This window comes from Lissotriton vulgaris, chromosome 12, assembly GCF_964263255.1.
Source record: "Lissotriton vulgaris chromosome 12, aLisVul1.2, whole genome shotgun sequence".
Taxonomy (NCBI): Eukaryota; Metazoa; Chordata; class Amphibia; order Caudata; family Salamandridae; genus Lissotriton; species Lissotriton vulgaris.
Window position 1 is genome coordinate 7,620,555 of NC_141700.1, and position 25,248 is coordinate 7,645,802.

At 48.3% G+C, this 25,248-nt stretch overlaps 1 protein-coding gene across 4 annotated transcripts in view; it reads left to right on the forward strand.

The window, feature by feature from the left end:
- The window catches only part of SBNO2 (strawberry notch homolog 2), a 390,195-nt gene that overhangs the window by 48,998 nt on the left and 315,949 nt on the right, over positions 1-25,248 (forward strand). For 3 of the 4 annotated variants that reach the window (XM_086946697.1, XM_086946699.1, XM_086946698.1), the window contains exon 2: positions 13,478-13,704. In XM_086946697.1, the coding sequence (XP_086802823.1) occupies positions 13,579-13,704 (126 nt within the window). In that variant the 5' untranslated portion in view covers positions 13,478-13,578. Of the gene's footprint in view, positions 1-13,477; positions 13,705-25,248 lie in introns of those variants that run through there. The other variant, XM_086946700.1, reaches the window with a different exon arrangement.

Sequence of the window (25,248 nt, forward strand, 5' to 3'; positions counted from 1 at the left end):
CGCGTTTGTCCACATACTGATCAGGAACCGACTAAGCGCTCTACTCGTGGTTCTTGATCTGCAGGATCTGCTAAGGCATTATAGCGTTGCTGCAGGTTAAGGAAGGGGCCTTTTAGCAAGTTAAGCTTTCTGAGTACCTGGAATGCAAACTGTTAGGTGGAGTGAAGCATCCCCTAGCGCACAGGTTTGCTTGTGCAAACCTCTTTTTGGGCTGCTGCTGGGTGAATTAATCCTCATCCGATCGAGGTCCAGGTTTGGTCTCTGCTTACAGTTGCCAAAGTAACAAATGCTTACTTGGACAATAAGAGATTTTTTTTCTATTCACATAAGAATTCTTTTGTTCATACACAAGCTTGTGCAATACTTGTATGTCAGTGGCCCCTATTCACTTCTGAGGTGAAGTCGAGTGACGTGTTTGCACCCATAGTGGGAATTCTGTACACAGACAAAATATAGCCCATGCTGGAGGAGGAGATAGCAGAAGTGGTGTGCCTGATTACAAAGCTCACCGCCTTGAGGGTGAGGACTTGCACTGAGGGGGCCTCGTCGAGGAGGGTCCTGAAGGTGTCTGACGAAGGGCCTGCATGGGCCATTTGTGTATGGAAAGAGCGTTGGACAAGGAAGGTCCTGTGCACAACATTTGTGCTCTAGACAAGTGTTGGTCGATGAGAGTCTTGACCAAGTCTGATGATGGTCTCAAAGAGGGACATCGGTGCGGAGAAAGAGCGTTGCCTTATGGTGTCTGATGAAGGTCTGGTGTACATAATAATAAGTTGGTTGTGGAGAGTCTTTGAGGTGTTTGATGATGGTACAGTGAGGCAGATCTGTGCACAGAAGGCGCATTGGTTGGGGATGGTCCTTGAGGTGTTTCATAAAGGTACTGTGAGGCAGAGCTGTGCACAGAGAAGTATTGGTCAAGGAGGGTCCCCAGGCCCCGCGTGTCCTGCTCTGGGCAGCAGAGGGTGCTGTTATCAACTGGCCACGCGTTTCCTGCTCTGGGGAGCAGGAGATGCAGTTTGTCCCCAGGCCCCGCGTGTCCTGCTCTGGGCAGCAGAGGTTGCAGTTGTCCCTCGGCCCGCGTGTCCTGCGCTGGGCAGCAGAGGGCGCAGTTGTCCCCAGGCCCCGCGTGTCCTGCTCTGGGCAGCAGAGGGCGCAGTTGTCCCCAGGCCCCGTGTGTCCTGCTCTAGGCAGCAGAGGGCGCAATTGTCCCCTGGCCCGCATGTCCTGCCCTGGGCAGCGAGGGTGCAGTTGTCCTCCGGTCTGAGCTCGCCCTGCTCTACTCAGCAGACGGCGCAGTTGTCCCCACGCCCTCGTTTCCTGCTCTGGGCAGCAGGGGGCACAATGGGCCCCGCTTGTCCTGGAGACGGCGCAGTGGTCCCCAGGCCCCACGTGTCCTGTTCTGGACAGCAGAGGGGCAGTTATCCCCAGGCCCCACATGTCCTGTTCTGGGCAGCAGAGGGTGCAGTTGTCCTGGGTGTTATTGTTAAACTCACACTTGTCGCCCCAGCGTCCTGCTCTGGGCAGCAGAGGGTGGGTTTGTCCTGAGGCCCCACTTGTTCTGATTTTGGCCCAGAGGGTGCAGTTGTCCCCAGGCCCACATGTCCAGCTTTTGGCCCAGAGGGTGCAATTGTCCCCAGGCCCCACGTGTCCTGCTTTTGGCCCAGAGGGTGCAGTTGTCCCCAGGTCCCACGTGTCCTGCAGAGGGCGCAGTTGTCTTCAGGCCCCACGTGTCCTGTTCTGGGCAGCAGAGGGTGCAGTTGTCCCCAGGCCCCACTTGTCCTGCAGAGGGCGCAGTTGTCTTCAGGCCCCACGTGTCCTGTTCTGGGCAGCAGAGGGCGCAATTGTCCCCAGGCCCGCGTGTCCTGCTCTGGGCAGCACAAGATGCAGTTGTCCCCCGGTCCGTGTGTCCTGTTCTGGGCAGCTGAGGGCGCAGTTGTCCCCAGTCCCCACTTGTCCTGCAGAGGGCGCAGTTGTCTCCAGGCCCCACGTGTCCTGTTCTGGGCAGCAGAGGGCGCAGTTGTCCCCAGGCCTGCGTGCCCTGCTCAGCACAGGGTGCAGTTGTCCCCCGTGTCCTGCTTTGGACAGCAGAGGGTGCAGTTGTTCCCAGGTCCGAGCTCGTCCTGCTCTACGCAGCAGAGGGCGCAGTTGTCCCCATGCCCTAGGTTTCCTGCTTTGTGCAGCAGAGGGCACAGTTGTCCCCAGGCCCCACGTGCCCTGTTCTGGGCAGAAGAGGGCGCAGTTGTCCCCAGGCCCCACGTGTCCTGTTCTGGGCAGCAGAGGGTGCAGTTGTCCTGGGTGTGATTGTTAAACTCTCACTTGTCGCCCCCTCGTCCTGCTCTGGGCAGCAGAGGGTGTAGTTGTCCTAGGTGTGATTGTTAAACTCTCACTTGTCGCCCCCTCGTCCTGCTCTGGGCAGCAGAGGGGTACGATTGTCCTCAGGCCCCACGTGTCCTGCTTTTGTCCCAGAGGGTGTAGTTGTCCCCAGGCCCACGTGTCCTGTTCTGGGCAGCAGAGGGTGCAGTTGTCCACTGGCCTGCGTGTCCTGTTCTGGGCAGCAGAGGGTGCAGTTGTCCACTGGCCTGCGTGCCCTGCTCTGGGCAGCAGAGGGTGCAGTTGTCCCCCTTGTCCTGCTTTGGGCAGCAGAGGGTGCAGTTGTCCACTGGCCCCACTTGTCTTGCAGAGGGCGCAGTTGTCTCCAGGCCCCGCGTGTCCTGCGAGGGCGCAGTTGTCCCCAGGCCCCCGTGTCCTGCACTATTATTGTGTATACTAGATACCCAAACCCAGGCCCCACTCCCTCACTCTTATGGTGTAGTCTAGATACCCACACCATAAGAGTGAGGGAGTGTGGAGCTACATTTATTTATTTTATTTTTAAAATTTCTAAAGCGCGCAAATGCCTTACGGCGTCTCGGCATCTATTGTACAGTAATAGTGAGGGAGTGTGAGGATGTTTGAAGGTATCCAGTGTGGGTTACCGCCGCAGCCCTGGCGCGCCTGGGACACTCCAGTGAGGGTTACCATCGCAGCCCTGGCGCGCCTGAGACGCTCCAGTGTGGGTTACCGCCGCAGCCCTGGCGCGCCTGGGACACTCCAGTGAGGATTACCACAGCAGCTCTGGCGTACCTGGAACACTGCCCTGAGGGTTTCTGCCGCAGTCCTGGTGCGCCTGGGACTCTCCAGTGAGGGTTACCGCCGCAGCCCTGGCGCGCCTGGGACACTCCAGTGAGGATTACCACTGCAGCCCTGGCGCGCCTGGGACTCTCCAGTGAGGGTTACTGGTGCACCTGGAACACTCCAGTGCGGATTACCACAGCAGCTCTGGCACTCCTGGAACACTGCACGGAGGGTTTCTGCAGCAGCCCTGGTGCGCCTGGGACTCTCCAGTGAGGGTTACCACCGCAGCCCTGGCGCGCCTGAGACACTCCAGTGTGGGTTACCGCCCCAGCCCTGGCGCGCCTGGGACACTCCAGTGAGGATTACCGCTGCAGCCCTGGCGCACCTGGAACACTCCAGTGAGGGTTACCACAGCAGCTCTGGCGTACCTGGAACACTGCCCTGAGGGTTTCTGCCGCAGTCCTGGTGCGCCTGGGACTCTCCAGTGAGGGTTACCGCCGCAGCCCTGGCGCGCCTGGGACACTCCAGTGAGGATTACCGCTGCAGCCCTGGCGCGCCTGGGACTCTCCAGTGAGGGTTACTGGTGCACCTGGAACACTCCAGTGCGGATTACCACAGCAGCTCTGGCACTCCTGGAACACTGCACGGAGGGTTTCTGCAGCAGCCCTGGTGCGCCTGGGACTCTCCAGTGAGGGTTACCACCGCAGCCCTGGCGCGCCTGAGACACTCCAGTGTGGGTTACCGCCCCAGCCCTGGCGCGCCTGGGACACTCCAGTGAGGATTACTGCCGCAGCCCTGGCGCACCTAGAACACTCCAGTGCGGGTTACCACAGCAGCTCTGGCGCACCTGGAACACTGCAGTGAGGGTTTCTGCCGCAGCCCTGGCGCGCCTGGGACACTCCAGTGAGGGTTACCACCGCAGCCCTGGCGCGCATGGGACACTCCAGTGAGGGTTACCACCGCAGCCCTGGCGCGCCTGAGACACTCCAGTGTGGGTTACCGCCCCAGCCCTGGCGCGCCTGGGACACTCCAGTGAGGATTACTGCCGCAGCCCTGGCGCACCTGGAACACTCCAGTGCGGGTTACCACAGCAGCTCTGGCGCACCTGGAACACTGCAGTGAGGGTTTCTGCCGCAGCCCTGGCGCGCCTGGGACACTCCAGTGAGGGTTACCGCCGCAGCCCTGGCACGTCTGGGACACTCGAGTGAGGGTTACCACCGCAGCCCTGGCGTGCCTGGAACTCTCCAGTATGGGTTACCACAGCAGCTCTGGCGCACCTGGAACACTGCAGTGAGGGTTTCTGCCGCAGCCCTGGCGCGCCTGGGACTCTCCAGTGAGGGTTACCACCGCAGCCCTGGCGCGCATGGGACACTCCAGTGAGGGTTACCACCGCAGCCCTGGCGCGCCTGAGACGCTCCAGTGTGGGTTACCGCCGCAGCCCTGGCGCGCCTGGGACACTCCAGTGAGGATTACCGCTGCAGCCCTGGCGCGCCTGGGACACTCCAGTGAGGATTACCGCTGCAGCCCTGGCGCGCCTGGGACACTCCAGTGAGGATTACCGCTGCAGCCCTGGCGCGCCTGGGACACTCCAGTGAGGATTACCGCTGCAGCCCTGGCGCGCCTGGGACTCTCCAGTGAGGGATACCGCCGCAGCCCTGGCGCATCTGGAACACTCCAGTGCGGGTTACCACAGCAGCTCTGGCACTCCTGAGACGCTCCAGTGTGGGTTACCGCCGCAGCCCTGGCGCGCCTGGAACACTCCAGTGAGGGTTACCACCGCAGCCATGGTGCACCTGAGATGCTCCAGTGGGGGTTACTGCCGCAGCCCTGGCGCGCCTGGAACACTCCAGTGAGGGTTATCACTGCAGCCCTGGCGCGCCTGGGACACTCCAGTGTGGTTTACCACCGCAGCCATGGTGCGCCTGAGATGCTCTAGTGTGGGTTACCGCTGCAGCCCTGGCGCGCCTGGAACACTCCAGTGAGGGTTATCACTGCATCCCTGGCACAGAAGCCGCAGTAATGCAGGGGCCGGACTGTTGCACTACACCAGCATCACGTAGTAGCCTGCCCACAACACACAGCAGCCACAGACTTCCCTGCGTGCCTTAAACACTGTTGCTGCTCATCAAGCCACACCAGGGGCGGCAGTAGAAAGAGGCAACACAAGTACAGCATTGAAGCCGCAGTTTGCAAACCCATGGCAATCCAAGACACACCACCACAAACACGACCTCTACATCACTACACCACAGTCGCACAGCTGTCAGTAAGAACCTTGTGTATCCTGTGCCCACCATGAGTGAAGATGCTCTCTGGCAGGCAGCTCGCCCCACCTTGGGGACACTCTGCAGTAGAGTACAGACATCACACTTATTGATGTCTGTCTGTCTGGCTGCCTTAGACTAACACATAATATTGGATTCAGGAGAGTGTGTCCCGCCAGTGAGTCTGCCCTCCTCCTGCCAAAGTTACAGTAAACCTGCAGGGCTGGGAGTCGATGCCAGACCCCCCTGCTCCCTGCCGTGGGGCACCGATTGGATTTTACTGCTTCTCCTGGCGGGGGCCATCGTCTCAAGACTCACTTGCCATGCTATAGTAAGAACAGAAAGGAAAACAACAAGCATTGGCATAGCCAGTGCAACTGGCGGTGCCTAACAGCCTCTTGGCTTTGTCAGTGTTTGTTTTCTCATGTTTTTTTCAAATCTTTATTGTTGTGGAAGCAGCCGAGCCCTCCTCAACAAAAAATAAAAATATTGGCTGAAAGCAAACATCTTTCTTTTGTCTCAGAAAGCACACTAAGTTTCTGATGCATGCAAAAGTGCTATATGGCCCAGTGTTGCCATCTTGCATTTCTGGTGACATTTACTAACCACTCGGCCTATGATCTTGTGGTCTGTGATGTTAACGGAACACTTCAGTGGTTACGATGGACCATATTGCAAGGTACAGAGCTTTAGGAAATCTAGAATGCAGCCCCTTGCTAACAAAGTCTTTGGATTTCTAAAGAGATCCCTGTCATCATCCTCCTCCCCTCAATGTCTGGTTCTCCTCCTTCCAGCCACACAAATGCAGCCAATACACTTCCACTGTCGGGGAGGCTGTCCTCAACCTCCATCTTGTGCAATGTCAAACTAGAGCCATTCAAAATGGGCCCCTCTGTGCTTTGTGGATTAATACTGGGAGCTCAACTTGAGGATGAGCTTAAGAAAACATCCTCTCCAGCATTGGCAGGATATCCTTTTTGGTGTTTGTGTTATTAACCCATATATTGTCTCATAATGCTTTGAACTTTACGTTACTGCTTCCTTTGAGCGCAGCCTAATTCTCTAGATATTCCCTATATATGCTTCCAGACATTACTATATGCTTTATGAATCCAGCCATTGCTGCCCTTATTGTATTGCTGCACATTGTATGCGTCCAGGCGTTGCTGTACATTTTGTGCATCAAGCTGTTGTATGCTTTATGCGTCTAGCCGTTGCTGTACGCTTTATGCATCCAGCCGTTGCTGCACGCTTTATGCATCTAGCCGTTGCTGCACGCTTTATGCATCTAGCCGTTGCTGCACGCTTTATGCATCTAGCCGTTGCTCTACGCTTTATGCATCTAGCCTTTGCTGTACGCTTTATGCGTCTAGCCGTTGCTGTATGCTTTATGCGTCCAGCCGTTGGTGTACGCTTTATGCGTCTAGCCGTTGCTGTACGCTTTATGCGTCCAGCCTTTGCTGTACGCTTTATGCATCTAGCCGTTGCTGTTCGCTTTATACGTCCAGTTGTTGCTGTTTGCTTTATGCGTCTAGCCGTTGCTGTACGCTTTATGCGTCCAGCCTTTGCTGTACGCTTTATGCATCTTGCCATAGCTGTACGCTTTATCCGTCTAGCCGTTGCTGTATGCTTTATACGTCCAGCCGTTGCTGTATGCATTATGCGACCAGCCGTTGCTGTACCCATTATGCGTCCAGCTGTTACTGTACACTTTATACATCTAGTCGTTGCTGTACGCTTTGTGTGTCTATCCGTTGCTGTACGCTTTATGAGTCTAGCCATTGCTGTACGCTTATGCATCTAGCCGTTACTGTACTCATTATGCGTCTAGCTGTTGCTGTACGCTTTATGCGTCCAGCAGTTGCTGTATGCTTTATGCGTCTAGCCATTGCTGTACGTATTTTGGATCCAGCCATTGCTGTACGCTTTATATGTCCAGCTGTTGCTGTACACTTTATGTGTCTAGCCGTTGCTGTACGCTTTATACATCAAGCCATTGCTGTACGCATTATGCGTCCAGCCGTTGATGTACACTTTATACTTCCAGTCGTTGCTGTACGCTTCATGCGTCTAGCCGTTGCTGTACGCTTTATGCATCTAGCCGTTGCTGTATGCGTCTGGCCGTTGCTGTACGTATGATTTATCCAGCCGTTGCAGTACACTTTATACGTCCAGCCGTTGCTGTACGCTTTATGCGTCCAGCTGATGCTGGACGCTCTCAATCCCTGTACTAATCAGCCGTCTTTGCTGAAGTGGTGCTTTAGTGGTAGCCCAGTTTAGCAGCGTACAGACAACTGACCTGACTCCAGTGCTATCAAAAGTGCATAATATCGCAGTGTCTCCAGATACAAGTAAGGCTTCTTTCTACAGCCTGGCATCCTCAAGCTACATGCTATCAAAAAAATGTATCTCTCTATTTCTAAATCCCTGAATGAAACTTGACATTTTCTTAAAACCTCTAATTGTTGCCTCCTTTGTGCTTTCAAATGCCCCTCCCTTCCATCCTTCCTTCTCTCACCACAACCTTCTCTAAGTCAGAATCTGCTTGCTTTAATCTGTTTTCAGTTTCAGTTTATTAACAGTTTGATGTCATTACCTAAATAGGCCATACAAACAGTTCATATACACACATAGCTCAGATCATATTTAAAAATGTATAGTTTTTCAACATAAAAATGTATTTGGTACTAATATTCAACTATACTTTTACCCCCCCACTTACATAATTTGAAATCAACAAGTTCTCATTTTAACCCTGAACTTTCTGTGTCTAAAAACAATAAAATCTCCCCCATTTCATATTAAAACGATAGACCTTACCAGGCGAACATTTCTTCCATATTATTTCCATACAGGGTTAACATTATATGTATGAAAAATAGAATCCAATTTGGTACAAACTAATGCAATAATTTCATGGACGCAAGTATTTTTATCTGTTGGTCGTGTAATCTATAACATTAGATGAAACAATCATCAAGTACAAAAAACGGTTTCCTATGTTAAAAAAGTAATCACATGGTAATAGGGGAGAGGTTCTAATTCAACAGTCCTCTCTAAACCCTATACCCTTAGCTGTAACAGACATTAGAAATTTCTATACTAAAAGTCGTTTATGAATGTATAGTGGATGCTTTTTCCTCTGTGCAAGATTAGACCGCAAAGTGCACGTTCTGTTACTATTAATAAAAATCACCTTTACCCTTTTTTCTATCTGGGGGTATAACTAAAACATACCAACCTCCCTATACCCATTCCATCTCCCTCATGCGGCAAGCCTTTTTTCTTTATTAACTGACCTGAATAACGGCCTTGAATGTCCCTAGTGCCTAATGCACAGGTGTATTATCACACCCTAAATGGATTGAAGCAGAGCCCTGTATGTTGATCTGAGCCAGTCTCAAGGTCAGCAGCAACAAGGCTCTTCTGCCAGCTGCAAAACTAAAAGAACTGATCAGTAAACGCAAAAAGTCAGTGGTTCCTTAGACAGAAGGCACACAGGGCTTTCTCCATCGCGGGCGGCTGGACCAGCTTCCACTGTATAAAAGCCAATTCTTGACCCAGTCTAGTCTTTAATGCCACCTTCGTAGGTGTGTGTTGTGCATATCCCACAAGTAAGACTGAATGTAAAAAATGTAAATTGATACATGTATAGCGCACTACTCTCCCGCAAGGGTCTCAAGACGCTTGTACGAATACCGCTGTGGAACCCATCCTGGCTTTCCCTGTGAGGCGTCCACTCCTGGGCACGCCCAAGTTGAAGCCAGGCATCCTTCGCGTTGTGGGGGCCGTTGTGGAGATTAAGCAAGCTATTGCCCAGAGTTGCAGTGTGGGACTCCATGATTGGAATAGGCACCGAGGCGAGAATTATCAGGTCCGTGGAATTTTGAGCCCAAGCCCGGGACACACTGGTCCCGGGCTAGACCTCTGCATCAGAATCTGCTGCTCTAACAATTGAGCCACACTTCTCCAGACTAAATATGCCTGCACCTTACATCCTTTACAGGGCACGTGTGATCTTTCTTACACACTTCTTCTAATCGCTGCTCTTGGAGCCCTCCTTATTAAATTCTTTACTGTTTGCTTCTGCTGTGTGACCGACAGCCCTTGAGTTTCTCCCCTACTGTAACATCTAAAGAAACCTTAAGATCCAGTAGGTTACCCCCACCTGTCGGCATGCTTATCCTGCAGGCTGGGTTTTATCATGTGAAACAAATGTAAGGAATCCCTTTTCATGTATTTTAGTAAGGAGACTACAGTCTTTGGGGATCCGTATCAGAGAAGGGTGGTAGCACACTAAGTTATATCTAAGGTTGTATCAGGATCGACAAATTCACAATTTCAACAAAATAAATCTATGTCAAGTATTTAAAACATAATTCCAATTCAGCCAAAAGAGAATGTTGGGACAAAAGGGATTTATCAAAACATTTTCTCCAAAGTTTATTGTGTATTTCTATACAGGTTGTTGGTTAAAAATTCACATTTATTATTAAAAAAACATTTCATGACTTAAAAAACAATATTACAATTACACAAAGAAAAATATGTTGACGCGGCGTTTCAGTGATATAGATGGTCACCTTCTTCAGGACAATTTTTCGATTTAAAACCACTAAAGTTAAAACAGAAAGTGTAAAATACTTGTTATTAAAACTGAATTATTCTCATATTCATTTTTTCAACATTCAATCATACACATTATAATCCCTACATTCCCCTCGGCATAATTCAATTGCTGTTGTAGAGATTTTGGATTGTTCTATACTGTAAACAAAACATTTCATTTCTCTATATGGTAATCTATATTTTCTCATTTTTACCATGATACAGGCCTATATGTACTATTTGTTGATCCAACAACCTCCTTGTGTCCCCCATTTATCATGTACCTTAAGGAGCCGTCCTCCTTTCCAAGACGGCCAAGTCAAGAACTAAGAAGCCTTGTTTATTCTTTAATAGGACATTTGTTGCGCCCAATTCAAGTCTCAGTGCATCACGTATAGTTCCTTTGGGTAGCCCCAACCACTTCTTCCTGGCATTCATTTCACTGATTGTCATTGCAGGGGGAAACCTCACACCCGCACAGCAGCAAACTCCCTATTTTGCTTTGTATTTCTCTCTGAGCTCTTCGATGGATTTATGACCCAGTGCAACATCCATCATAAATAATGCTCCTGCACTGGCCTTGACCCTCTCTTCCTGAATATCTATATCCGCGTAAAATTAAGATGATATCCATAAAGAAGGCCAAAATAGCGATATTCTTTTACCTCCTCTACTAGAACTCCATTTAGCCACCACTTAGGCCTTCTCTTTGTAAGAACCACTACCTGAGTCGTGTCCGTATTTATTTTCCAAAAGTTGGACCTTCTATGCTCGGCGAATGCGTCCACTTGTCTCTGCAGGGCGACCAGCGTCGGATGCAATAAAACCGTATCATCGGCATAACACATAACTGGCATGGACTCATTTCCAAGTTTTGGCGGAAATGCTTTAATCTATGTATTTTTGCAAACAACTCACAACTCTTTTCAAAGATCACAACCTCTCATTTAAAATTTATATCATGGCAAATTAACAAGACCTCCCCTCGCTCGCTATTACTCCCACGTCATGAACTCTATTAGTTTAAACTATCAAAAAGAAACAGTTGTGATAACATGAGCTGAGTTTACAAGACTAACCCCACTGACCATCGATACCCGCCAACACTGGACTAACCACTAACCTTGGCTCCCGGAGCAGCGTGCTGTCCTGGGTGATTCTATCCTCAGACGCGGATCGCATTGTCGGCCCGTCGCTGCTTTATCCAGCTAATCCTCTCATTACAGAGCTTGTACTGTTGCCCCATCTGGTAGCTCCTATACTCCCAGGATAGTGACTTCTGCGCCATCCCTGCAGGGGCTGAGCAAGTTAATTCTAGCTTTGTTACAATTCTTTAAAAAAGTGAAAGGCATATATGTAATGTCCTGAGGATGAACCTGTATTAACCATAGGTTTGAAACGTCGTCGACTGTGCCACACTATATGCAGTTGAAATGTACTTATTGATACCAGCAATAGTGTGTTTGTATTATCGTCTGACTGTGAATTAACTACACAGACTGTTTAGTTGCCTTGTTTGTTCCTTTCTTTAGTGTGTCAGTTGACATCGGCTGGTGTCCTGCTGTTAACACTTTTTAAAAAAATTCTAAAAATTGCTTATTACAAAATAAATCTGTCCGGCTGGACTAAGAATATAGTGTCTATTTAGCCTATATCTATTTGACAAATTTGCTCTGTCTAGGGACCACTGTCCTGTTTATAGATATAACTGCCCTAAGGTCCCTAGCATACTGCTTCCTTGGGTTCCTTTGTAAACCAAAATGATCTGTCCTGCGTAAGGCGCTTCAGTGCCTCGTCCGGGGTAGCAAGCACTATATATTAGCGCTATTGTAATTACATTGCCATGGTAAATCCTGGCACTGGGAGAACTACACTGTGCGGATGTGCTCCCTGTGAAAGGGCTGTGCCTTCACTCCCAGTGACGTTATCTAGTTGAGGAAGAGGGCTGCCCCTGCCTTATGGTGTGGAGGGTGGCAGAAAATGGGAATGACAGAGCCGCAGACCAATGGATGCTGAGGTCTGATCCATGTAACTAAGTTTATTATATATAATTTTATTAAATGAAAAGGTCTACATACGGGCAAATACAGATTATTTTGTCGCTTTTATCCTTTTAACAAATATGTTATTTGTGTTATGGCTGAGTTTTTGAGCTCCTCTAAAATGTAAAGCAACGGTTTTCAAACTTCAGTAACTTGCTCCCAGTTGATGATTTGGTGGTAGTGGTATAGGGAGTTTTTTCAGTATGTGCTAATGGTGATTTTTATATATAACAGGTGTGAAGTAGTAACAGTCACATAGTAGTTATTTCATTTCAATAGTCGTACTGCTATCAATAGCATGGAAGTCATTCCGACAGTTGTATGCTCGTTATAAGCCTAACACCGTGTTAGGTGAGTTCGAGTTTGGTGAAATAGGGATATTCATAGTTGTGTTGGAACATGAGGTATGGTAGTTATTTTGATAGTACAGTAGTGATTTGTGTTGCGTTGTAGTGATTTCAATAGTCTGTCACTGGTGATATCTGTTCTCTTGTAGTTATTTCAGTATCCGATTTCTGTTGTGCTGTGGTGATTTCACTAGTAATATAGTAGTAATTTGTAGTCTCTGGTAGTGATGTCAGTTGTGCTGGGGTGATTTCATTTGTTATTTGTTTACTACCAATTTGTATCATGGTATAGTATTGTATTGTAGTCATTTCAGTGGTCGTATAGCAGTTATTTCTTTTGTGCATTAGCGATATAGAAATGATTCCTATTTTGTGATAGTGAATTCAGTAGCCACAGTGTCATTTCTATAGTATTGTAATAATTTTAGTAGGGATCCTATCATGCTGTAGTCATTTCAATAGTCGTATAGTAGGGATCCTATCATGCTGTAGTCATTTCAATAGTCGTATAGTAGGGATCCTATCATGCTGTAGTCATTTCAATAGTCGTATAGTAGTGATCCTATCATGCTGTAGTAATTTCAGTAGTCGTATAGTAGTGATCCTATCATGCTGTAGTAATTTCAGTAATATAGTAAATAATGTAAAGAGAAAATGTTAAATAGGCGGGCAAATGCAAATGGGGTGGAAAACCACTGAATAATGAACAGGTAACTGAGATAAACAATAAAACCATCAAATTAACGAGCAAGAGGCTGAACAAAAGCCCATTCAGTGTAATGTGTTGTAGACAATAGGTCTTTGGAAACAGATGGCTAAAGTCTCTCCAGGCCAGAACTAATAACCCTATTACCATTTCTTTTTGCACTCAGGCCTGCACTGGTTTAGTCTTTCTTACTTTTCCAGAACATTGATAGTGCGGACAATGAAGGTTTCCACATGTCTGTCAGTGATTCCCGCTGTACAATTGTATTTACATATAGAAGCACCCAGAGTTCCAGCTGGGAACCCTGCATTCGCCCTAGCTTGGCATACAGCTGGACGTGTTTCTACCATCTTGTCCTTATTCAGGGCTTCACACCGTCTCCCTTTCTCTCCTCAGGCCATGCTTGGGACCAGCTCTACCACCAAGAATCGCTGCATGGACTCCCTGCGTAGGGGCCCCATGCCTCTTCCTGCCAGCATGCTCCTGGGGCCAGCCTGATGCCCTCTGTGCACCCTGCCATGGAAGGAGGGGACAGGTACCCCCAGTATGAGCGCCAGGGACCGGGATCCATGCTGTGTGGTGTTTCTAGCCTGCAACCCCAGCTTTTCATGCCCGACATGGAGGTGAGTTCTGAGAGAGATAGAAAACTGCTGCAAGCTAGGATGGAGATGTATTGGCAGAGCTGTGCGTGGGTCCCAGTACCGTCTTGGCGTTGTACAGTAGATTGGACTGAGGTTCATCAGCAGAGCTGTGCATTCATTTCAGTGGCAGGGTAGCAGGAGGCAATGCAGCCCAGTAAAGTGTCCTGACAGAGCTGTTAGTTGGTCTCAGTCCTGGAACTGCATGTAGTGCTGCAGGTCAAGAACGAGGCGCATTCACTGAGGTGTATGGGGGGTGGGGGTGCCAGTGCTATAACATTGGATAATCTAGGTCAGGGTTGAGGCGCATAAGCAGAGCTGTATGTCGGTCCCAGTACTAGAATTGATGGGGTACAGTAGATCAAGATTGACTCCCAGTGCTGAAATAGAAGGGGTACAGTAGATCAGGATTGAGGTGCATTAGAGGAGCTATATGTGGGTCCCAGTGCTGGAATAGAAGGGGCACAGTAGTTCAGGCTTGAGGTGCAATAAAGTAGCTGTATGTGGGTCCCAGTGCTGGAATAGAAGGGGTACAGTAGGCCAGGTTTGATGTGCATTAGAAGAACTATGTTTGGTTACAATATTGGATGACCGATTGCATTATAATTGCTTCTGTGACGCAGGTCAATCAATCCGTCAAGTAGTACTTGCATAGCGCAGCTTGTCACCCTAGAGGGTATCCAGGTTATGCACCTTCTGGCCCTGTGATATGCATCTCTCCTTTAGCCATATTACCACAGGGCTCATTTCCTTTAATCTAGGTATAAGCTTCAGTCCTTGAGTGGCAGGGTTCCATACCTGCAGCCCCACAAAGTGCATTCTTTTCTTCTTTTGGTTTAAGTGTGATGGGTTCCGCTCCCTTAATCTCCAGCAGAGGGAGTCTGCTACCATCAGCCCCAGTGTTATAGGTTCTGCTCCCTTCAGCTCTGTTGTGACGGGATTCGTTCCCTTCTGCTGCAATGTGGTGGGTTCCTCTTCCTTCAGCTCCAGTGTGATAGGTTCTGCTCCCTTAATCTCTGTTGTGATGGGTCTGCTTCCTTCAGCTCCTGTGTGATGAGTTCTGCTTCCTTCAGCTCCTGTGTAATGAGTTCTGCTTCGTTCAGCTCCAGTATGATGGGGTTTGCTCCCCTTCAGCTCCAGTTTGATGGCTTCCACTCCCCTTCATCTTTAGTGTGATGTGTTCCGATCTCTTTCGGCTCCAATGTGATGTGTTCTGCCCCCTTCACCTCCAGTGTGATTGGTTCTACCCCCTTCAGCTCCAGTGTGATTGGTTCTACTCCCTTCAGCGCGATGGGTTCCGCTCCCATCAGCTCTATAGTGATGGGTTCTGCTCCCTTCATCTCTGACGTGATGGGTTCTGCTCCCTTCAGCTCTGTTGTGATGGGTTCCGCTCCAACCAGCTCTGTTTTGACGGGTTCCGCTCCCTTCAGCTCTATAGTGATGGGTTCTGCTCCCTTCATCTCTGAAGTGATGGGTTCTGTTACCTTCAGCTCTGTTATGACGGGCTCTGCTCCATTCAGGTCTGTTATGACAGGCTCTGCTCCCTTCAGCTCTGTTTTGATGGCTTCCGCTCCCTTCAGCTCTGTTGTGATGGGTTCTGCTCCCTTCAGGTCTGTTATGACGGGTTCTGCTCCTTTCAGCTCTGTTGTGGTAGGTTCTGCTCCCTTCAGCTATGTTGTGACAGGTTCTGCTCCCTTCAGCTCCAGTGTGATGGGGTACCCCTTCCTTCAACTCCAGTGTGATGGGTTCTGCTCCCTTCAGCTCTGTTGTGATGTGTTCTGCTCCATTCAGCTCTGTGTTGACGGGTTATGCTCCCCTCAGCTCCGTTGTGATGGGTTCCGCTCCCTTCAGCTCTATTGTGACAGGTTCCACTACCTTCAGCTCTTTTGTGACAAATTCCTCTACCTTTGGTTCTATTTTCATTGGTTCCGCTCCCTTCAGCTCGGTTTTTTATATTATTATTTTTAATAAAAGACCTTTATTGTACACTTTTATATTACCACAGCATCTGGCCTACAACCCCACGGGCCGGCTGCATTGCCACTTAATACTTTTCGCGCCATTTGTTTCAACACAGCCATTCATCCGACAACCCTGGGGTCCGGCGGCCTTTCAGGGTAAGGTGTACACAGTTCTAATCATTTCTGTATTGGATCATTCTAAGGTCTATGAGTTTTTAAATTTTGTTGAATTACCTGTACTTTCTTTAAACTTGTAAACTATCCTACACGTTAACAGTGTACACGACCAAAATTTCACAAAATATATAAGGACCTCTCGTTCCACTTTCACAAATTACAATTATCGCAGTCCAGTGTGCGGTTACCCCTTTCATTCCATTACATGCAGCAGGTTAGTACCTTTTATCTCAGTCCCCTTCTAACTCTTTGTCCGAGCTGGCACTATCATCCTCTGGCAACGGATCACGCAGGTCCCCTCTATACTTATTCCATGGTGACCAAACCTTATTCCATTTACGCGGGCAGGCCCTGTAAACGTATACTGCCCATTCTGTAAACATTATCATGTCTAGGTTTCTGCTCCATTGTGCCAACGTAGGTGTGTCAGGTGCTCCCCATTTCTGTGCTATGTCTCGTTTTGCCACCATAATTGCCAGTGTAGCCCACACCTGACCATGCCTATAGAGATCATTTGGATCCCAAATGTTCAGGAGACGCTTACGCGGCTCAAGAGGCAAAGATATTTGTAGTGTTTGCAACATTGTGCGCATTACCTGGCGCCAGTAGGTGGTAATCCGCGGGCATTCCCAGAGAGTGTGTAAAAACGTACCCTCCTCCCCGCATTCTCGAAGACAGTATGGATGTGGGGCCCTTAGCAGTTTATGCAGTGTGGTTCTCGTATAGTATATACGGTGCAGGATTTTCAATTGTACTAGCCTAAGCTTCATGGAGATGCCCACCTCCCTTGGTGATGCTAGCGCCTCGTTCCATTCAGCCTCATCCATGTCACCCAGTTCTTCCACCCATCTCTCGCGCAGTTTCAACGTAGGGTCAGCTAGATTGTTCAGTAGTTTCTTGTATGTAAGGGAAGTGGCGCTACAGTGCTTGTAGTCCGCGAGTAGTCTATCTTCTAGTGGTGAGGATTCCGGGACATCAGTGCCCGGAGGTAATGCCTGTAGTAGTGCGTGCCGTATCTGTATATATCTATAGGCTTCGTTAGGACCTAAATCGTACTGCTGGCGGAGACTTGAGAACGGCAGTACAGTTCCCTTGTCCCATAGGTCTCCCACCGTAGATATCCCTATGTTGTCCCACTGTGTAAACCCTTTAATGCTTCTCAGTTGTCCTAGCGCGTTGGTATCCCAGAGCGGGGTAAGCTTAGTAATTACACCCTTCCACCCTAGTTTCGCCTGTGCCGCGTGCCACAACAGCGCCGTGTGTTTTAGTGGGGCCTAACAGTCGTGTTGCTTGACCCCTGTTTTAGAGCGCCGAAAGCATGTTGTCTGTGCCTAGTTGAGTTCTACCTGCTTTATACGCTGGGTCGTCCCTAGGCGCGTGTATCCAGTAGTTGACGATTTTGAGTTGGGCAGCCCAATAATATAATTGCAGGTTTGGCAACGCAATCCCTCCCTCAAACCAACTTTTATTCAGTTTAGCATGTGCAATACGTGCCGGTTTGCCGCTCCATAGCAAGTTGGACACCAGTGTTGTGACTTGTCGGAAATATCTCGGCGGGACTGGGTAGGGTGAGTTTTCCAAAGCATAGAGGAATCTCGGGAGAGCCATCATTTTGTACAGAGCGGCCCTTTCTAGGAGCGTCAGTGGCAACGAAGCCCAATGTTTGACGTCGGTACGGAATCGGGTCAGGGGCCCTTCAGCTCTGTTTTGACGGGTTCCGCTCTCTTCAGCTCTGTTGTGACGGGTTCCGCTCCCTTCAGCTCTTTGGTGACAAATTCCTACCCCTTCGGCTCTAATGTCACTGGTTCCACTCCCTTTAGCTCTGTTGTGACGGGTCTGCTCCCTTCGGCTCTGTTGTGACTGGTTCCGCTCCATTCAGCTCTGTTTTGACGTGTTCTGCTCCTTTCAGCTCTGTTATGAGGGGTTCCGCTCTCTTTGGCTCTGTTGTGATTGTTTCCGCTCCATTCAGCTCTGTTTTGACGGGTTCTGCTCCATTCAGCTCTGTTGTGACGGGTTCCACTCCCTTCAGCTCTGTTGTGACGGGTTCTGCTCCCTTCAGCTCTGTTGTGAGGGGTCCCGCTCTCTTTGGCTCTGTTGTGATTGTTTCTGCTCCATTCAGCTCTGTTTTGACTGGTTCCGCTCCGACAAGCTGTTTTGACGGGTTCCACTACCTTCAGCTCTACTGTGACAAATTCCTCTCCCTTCGGCTGTATTGCCACTGGTTCCGCTCCCTTCAGCTCTGTTTTGATGGGTTCCGCTCCCTTCAGCTATGTTGTGTCGGGTTCTGCTCTCCTCAGTTCTGTTAGGTTCCGCTCCCTTCAGCTATGTTGTGTCGGGTTCTGCTCTCCTCAATTCTGTTGTGATAGGTTCTGCTCCCTTCAGCTTTGTTTTGACTGGTTCCGCTCCCTTCTGCTTTGTTGTGACGGGTTCCACTCCCTTCGGCTCTGTTGTGACGGGTTCCGCTCCTTTCAGCTCTGTTGTGACTGTTTCAGTCTCCTATCCGTTGCAGTCTGAGGGGACCTATTCCCTTTGGCTCCAGAGAAATGGGTTCCCAGGACCCTGTGTTTTGGTTTGTCTCCTCCAAACGTTAGTGAACAGTGTCACACCATAAGTGCTAGTTCTAGAGCTACAGAGCGCTCTTACTCCCTGCTCTATACAGTCTGGGGTTCACCTGTATGCTTGCTAGAATTAGGGTGTTAAAAAGTAAGTAGGTTTCTGTGTAGGACAGGCGAAAAGTGCATTCGTTTAAACCCCCCCTCCCCCCAAAAAGATCAAAAAGCCCTTACCTGGTCACAGTGAAATAAACCTCTGACTTTGCTAAATCAGCTGTTATTTGTAATCTTTCTTGAGAATGCAGGATCCCTCCTTTCAGGGGGAGAGGCAGGGTGGGTGGTTTAGGTCTTCAATTAAATCTATTGATCACAATTTTAATTCAAAATAAACAAAGGGAAATGTTTCATTGGTTGAGCCTATGTGTTAACGGAGGGATGCACTAAAAAAACTAAAACAATATAATTATATATATATATATATATATAGTGCTTTGAGGAAAATGTTTACGACATTTTTTAGATTTGCCATTTGTTATTTTTATGGTATTGAAACTTTTACCAATGTTTTTCGTAGTTTGTCTTGCCTTTTTTTGGACTGTCCCCTGACATCACTTCCTACATTTGATTGAAGACTGTTCAGTAAATGGAGGACAGGATAAGCACGAAAACTGCTTACAAAATGTCAGTCATAAGCTTTTATTCGATATGCAGAGATATCTTATAAGCACATTTATAATACAATCAATACAATGTACAAAAAAAATCATTGCCACAAGAAGTCAGTAGGAAATATTAAAAGAGATAAAAGGATATAAAAGACCGTTTATAAATTAACTAAAAAGAGAATTAAACAGCTACTGACAATCTCTTACATCGAATGAGCCAAAACTGCTTTAAAAATTTAGCTACTCTGCACACAATGGGGGGGGAAGTGTCCGTGCTTAGGATACGCAAGGCTACTGAATGACTGCGTGTGCCCATATTTCGGCAGAGTGGTTTCAGCCAAAAGCTCCTAGGCCTTGCGTAATCCGGGCATTCAAATAAAACATGCGCAATGGACTCAACCTTACTCGGGCAACATGCACAGTTGGGAGAAGTACGGGCCGCTAATGACCATTTCGATACCAGAGCACCTAGCGGGAGGGAACCAACTCTAAATTTAAAATAAAGAGATCGGTCAAAGGGGAGAGTGATCAAGTCCAGGTAGGGTTCAATGGCCACAGTGTCTTTAATTTGTAGAAAGGCGGCAGTGGACCTGCAGTGGTTGGAGCTTGTGATTAGACGCTCAGCAGTCCATTTCCAATAAAGCGCCTTGACAACTTCTTTTGGGGGGGCTGAACGGGATGACCAGCAATTTCCTAGTCCGATATTCTCCAAAAGCTTTTTGGTGTCATTTAACCATCTTATCTTAGCCCAACCCCCCTGGCTCATTATATCTCCCAGGGCATCGGCATAGGATTTTACTTACAAAATGATTAAGAGAATAGTAGGAAAAATATGTCATCAGGGCAAACTTGGCTGCGAAGCAGCAGAGCTTTGTACATCAGAAAGGTGCAGAACAGGGAGGGTAAAAGGTGCCCCCTTTTAAATGGTTTCTTCCAAATAGGGGCTGCTAAAATGCATACTACAGACCTTGCTCACATGTTGTGGGTATTTAAAGAAGGTGGGGTGAGGGGGTTATGGGGGTGCTATCGGAAGGAGAGATATCAAACCTCCAATGACATGTTTTTTGCTTTTAAGTGGGACACTTCATTTACGTGCATAGAAATGATTGATGTTTCGTCTCGGAATCAGGTTCTTTAGGGGGCTTGTAACGCTGATTCCTGCTTAGGCATGAGCCACATTAACTAAGGCACATGCAGTGTGCATGGAGAAGGTGCCTGCCATCTGCTAGGAGGGGGTAGGCCCCCTGCAGTGTGCATTTAGTGGACTGGCTATATGCCGTCTGCAAGGAGAGGGTAGGCTGGCTGCAGTCTGCATGGAAAAGGATAGGCCGCCTGCAATCTGCATGGACAGGGTAGGATACCTGCAGTCTGCATGGAGAGGGTTGGTTGCATGCAGTCTGCATGGATAGAGCCGGCCACATGTCGTCTGCAAGGAGAGGGGAGACCATATTACATCTGCAAGGAGAGGGTAGGCTGCCTGCAGTCTCTATTGAGAGGGTAGGCTGCCTGCAGTCTGCATGGAGAGGGTGGGCCACCTGCAGTCTGCATGGAGAGGGTAGTCTGCCTGCAGTCTGCATGGAGAAGGTGCCTGCAGTCTGCATGGAGAGGGTTGGCCACATGCCATCTGCTAGTAGAGGTTAGGCCGCCTGCAGTGTGCATGGAAGGGACTGGCCACATGCTGTCTGCAAGGAGAGGGTATGCCGTCTGCAGTCTGCATGTTTAGTCCTCATGCTGTCTGCTAGGAGAGGGTAGGCTGCCTGCAGTGTGCATGGAAGGGACTGGCCACATGCCATCTGCAAGGAGAGGGTAGGCCGCCTGCTGTCTGCATGGGGAGGGTAGGCCACATGCAATCTGCTAGGAGAGGGTAGGCTGCCTGTCGTATGCATGGAGGGAGTAGGCCGTCTGCATAGAGCGGGTAGGCTGCATGCAATCTGCTAGGAGAGGGTAGGCCACATGCCGTCTGCTAGGAGAGGGTAGGCCACATGCCATCTGCTAGGAGAGGGTAGGCCACATGCCATCTGCTAGGAGAGGGTAGGCCACATGCTGTCTGAAAGGAGGTGATTGTCTGCCTGCAGTCTGAATGGAGGGGATCGGCCACATGCAGCCTTCATGAAGGGGGCTAGTTTGTTTACATGGAGTTATGGACTCTCACTGAGGTTGGAGGAGGTGGAGAAACGTTCACATCACTGAGTTTTTTCTGTTATACCAGTGGGAAAATGGGTTAGTGGCTGGCATTGTCTGAGGTGCCTTAGTCGCCCATCTGCAATTTCTTTCCAGGTTGCCAGTAATGCACCCTTGCCTGATAATCATACTCAAAATAACTTCCCACCATAGGAAAAGCTTCTTGAACCCTTTTGCACACTTCATGAATTCCCCGCCTTCTTCATGTTTGGGAACACGCTAGTAGAAGAGAGTGCCCCCACAATACTACGCCTACCATAACCATTTTACTTCATATTTATTTCCTCACTCTGAAGTTACTAGCCTCTTTAAAATGTTTACATCCCTATGGTTTTTTCAATGCCTTTCTTGATCCAGCTTGCAGGTTTGTTGAATGTCTTTATTTTAAGTCCTTGAGACGTCTCCTTTTCCATCTGATCTGTTCTTATGTGGATAGACTTGCAGACAGGAAACCCTCTGTTCACATAGGTTTAACATTGGTGGCAAACTGAGCTTTGCCATAAACAGGGCTTTCTGTGTCTTGGTGATTCACCTCCCAAAATTGCACATTTTTGGCAAACAGTATTATCCGCAGACCCTCCCGAACAGAATGTAGCCTTCCGGCCCCTTTGAGAAAGACTCTTAAGGTTTGCTACTATGGAATCCTGCTTATCACAAAACTTTGAGGCTGATGATTAAGGAATCTTCAATGAAATCCTTCTGTTTAACATTGCCTGTCTCTGGACATCTCTGCTTGATATGACCTTTTCTCCTGATTCCGGCCCATCCAAGACCGTTGGAGGATGATGATTGAGGGACCCTTCATGTGAAAACCTCTGTTTAGCATTGCCTGTCGCCGGAAGGCTGCACTTGATGATATATCCTCTTCTCCTGAGTCTTGTCCTCAGGGAACATTTGAATACGACGACTGAGGAAGCCTTTAGTGAAATCCGTCTGTTATTCAACAGATGGATTTCACTAAAGGCTTCCTCAGTCATCGTATTCAAATACGGTCTCTAGACCTTCTTCATTGAGGTTATATCCTTTTCTTCTGAGTCCTGCCCATCAGGGAGCAGTTGAGGTCTTTGATTCAGCGAGCCTTCCGGGAAAGTCTTCTGTTGAACATTGCCTGTCTTAGGACTTGCTCATCAAGCAGCATTTGAAGAAAATTATCAAATTACAGCCTTCCGTTTAAGACTGCCTGTTGTAGGCAAGATGATAATGTATCCTCTTCTCCTGAGTCCAGTCCATCAGGGAGCATTGGATGTTGAGGACGCCTCCCATGAAATCCTTCTGTTTAGCATTGCCTGTCTCAGGAAGGCTGCACCTGGTATATTCTCTTCTCCTGAGACCAGTCCATCAGGGAGCATTGGACGTCGAGGACGCCTTCCATGTAATCCTTCTGTTTAGCATTGCCTGTCTCAGGAAGGCTGCACCTGGTATATCCTCTTCTCCTGAGTCCAGTCCATCAGGGAGCATTGGACGTTGAGGACGCCTCCCATGAAATCCTTCTGTTTAGCATTGCCTGTCTCAGGAAGGCAGTAGTATATGAAGAGGGGTCCCAGTTGATACAATATCAAAAGTACAAACTCATAATTCATAGATTGAACAATAAGGAACTTCACAAGAATTGACTTGGAAGGATGCTATTTAATATACATCCTCATTTGAAAATTAATTACCATATCTTCACAACAAAACACTTTAAGACATTCAATAACATGCCCAAGACAGGGGGGCGTGGGAAGGAAAGAAGGGTGAGAAGAGGGAAAATGTGCAGGATAGTGCAACAAATCAAATTAGTCATAGAAAAAGTATATAGTCTGTGGTCTCATCCACATTTAACATTGAGTGCCACATTGGACATGTATACATTGTCATATACTGATTCTTATACTAGAGAAATCCTATCCCATTTTCAGCTTGCACAGTCACAAATGATCCGTTGCTAACAGGTAGGAACAGACAAAGGTGTGTCGACGTTTCGACCCCAGATGTGTAGGCGACGCTATTGCCCTACGGCGGGGTCTTCCTCAGGACAAACAGTGGTGGGGTGTGGGGGTAGTGTAGAAGGGCACAAGAAGCACGTTGGTTTCCGTGGCTCCGTCTGATGCAGATGGTGGGCCGAGGGCTCCTGATACAAAGAGAGCGTGAACCTATTCACGCTAGTGCTTCGCTGGATTTCTTTTCCAAATATACTGCCTTCTTTAAAAAAGCGAGAAATGCTTCCATTACTAAACAGGGTTCTGTTCCACGTTCTGTCCCGAAATAAGCTTAGGACGACCGAATGAATCCGTACTGGTGAAACTGATCGGCGGGTCTGTGCAAACGCACGGGCGTCCCGTGTTTCGCGCTGAGACGCCCGCGCGTTTGCACAGACCCGCCGATCAGTCCTTCTGTTTAGCATTGCCTGTCTCAGGAAGGCTGTACGTGATACCCTTTTCTCCTGAGTCCAGTCCGTCAGGGAGCATTGGACGTCGATGATGCCTCCCATGAAATCCTTCTGTTTAGCATTGCCTGTCTCAGGAAGGCTGCACCTGGTATATCCTCTTTTCCTGAGGCCAGTCCATCAGGGAGCATTGGACGTCGATGACGCCTTCCATGTAATCCTTCTGTTTAGCATTGCCTGTCTCAGGAAGGCGGCACTTGATATATCCTCTTCTCCTGAGTCTTGTCAGTCCCGGAGCATTGGAAAACGACGATTGAGGGAGCCTTTAGTGAAAGCTGCCTGTTGAACATTGCCCGTCTCCGGACGTCTCTACTTGACGATAATTCATCATCTCTAGAGTCCTACCCATCATGAAGCTCTGGAGGACAGTGATTGAGGGAACTTGGAATAAAAGTCTTCAGTGGAACATAACTGGTTTGTTGTGGACCCCTCGCTACCTGATGATGTCTTTTTCTGGTGAGCAGATGCAGCGTCTGCTTATTGTTGCAATGAGCTAGAATTTTTTGTTGTTCACTTTTTGTAACTCTGGATTGATCTCCAGCGAAACAGTTTGTTCCAGTATGTTGGCTCCCTGGACTTCCTCTGTGAACAACCTATGGGTAGGTGTGTATGAAAAATTCCTAGGCAATCTTAATAGTAGACAGCAAATAATATGGACCCAGTGGTGATCGGGACAGGCAGACAATTAAAGAATAATAAAAAATACATTAATTAAAAATAAACATGTTTTTAATATACTTAATAAAAATCATATAAGGAACATGGAAGTTCAAGTTATATGACAGTACAATAAAATTATATGCAATTAATACATCCAAAGACACAATATACAATCTTTATACATAAAAACGACACCATATAATCATCAATGGTGCCCACAAAAATGGTGAAGAAACCATACTCGACGCGCGTTTCGGCGACATCGCCTTCTTCAGGAGCCACAAGTTAATAATTAGTGAGAACAGGAAAAAGCAACATACTGATATCTTCAAGTAGATGGCAAGAACAAAATGGACCTGTTAGAGTAGGTGCATAATGTCTTGATTGAAGTAATGCAGAATAAAAATTTACAATTATCACGAATCTCTTGGTGATGTTCAGATAGATATCTTCTGTGAAGTTTCACGAGGTTAAATTCTCTGTATAGATGCCGCGTAAATAAAGTAGAAAACAGCAAAGATTGATGCTCTACTGGATCTAGGCCAAAAGGTCAATGCACGTGGTCAGTATGATTCGGAGACCAAGCGTTAAATAATGAAGTAGAGGAGTTTCTGTAATTCACTGGATTGTGGCTTATATAGACAACTCGCAGAATTCAGGATAAAACAAGCGGCGGTAGCTGGATGTGGCGTGCCGTCGGTCGGGAGGAGGCGAGTCCTCTACTTGCTTACAACAGTGTCAAATAGTGCAGCAATACTTATAGACTCGCATGTCTGTCTCCTTGTCAAGAAAGATCCAGACTGGGAGAATGTAGAGAGGCTTCCATGATTGACTAGAGAATCTACTTGTCTATTACAATACCTCAGTGGTGGGACATTATTCCATATTTCCAGATATTGGCAATA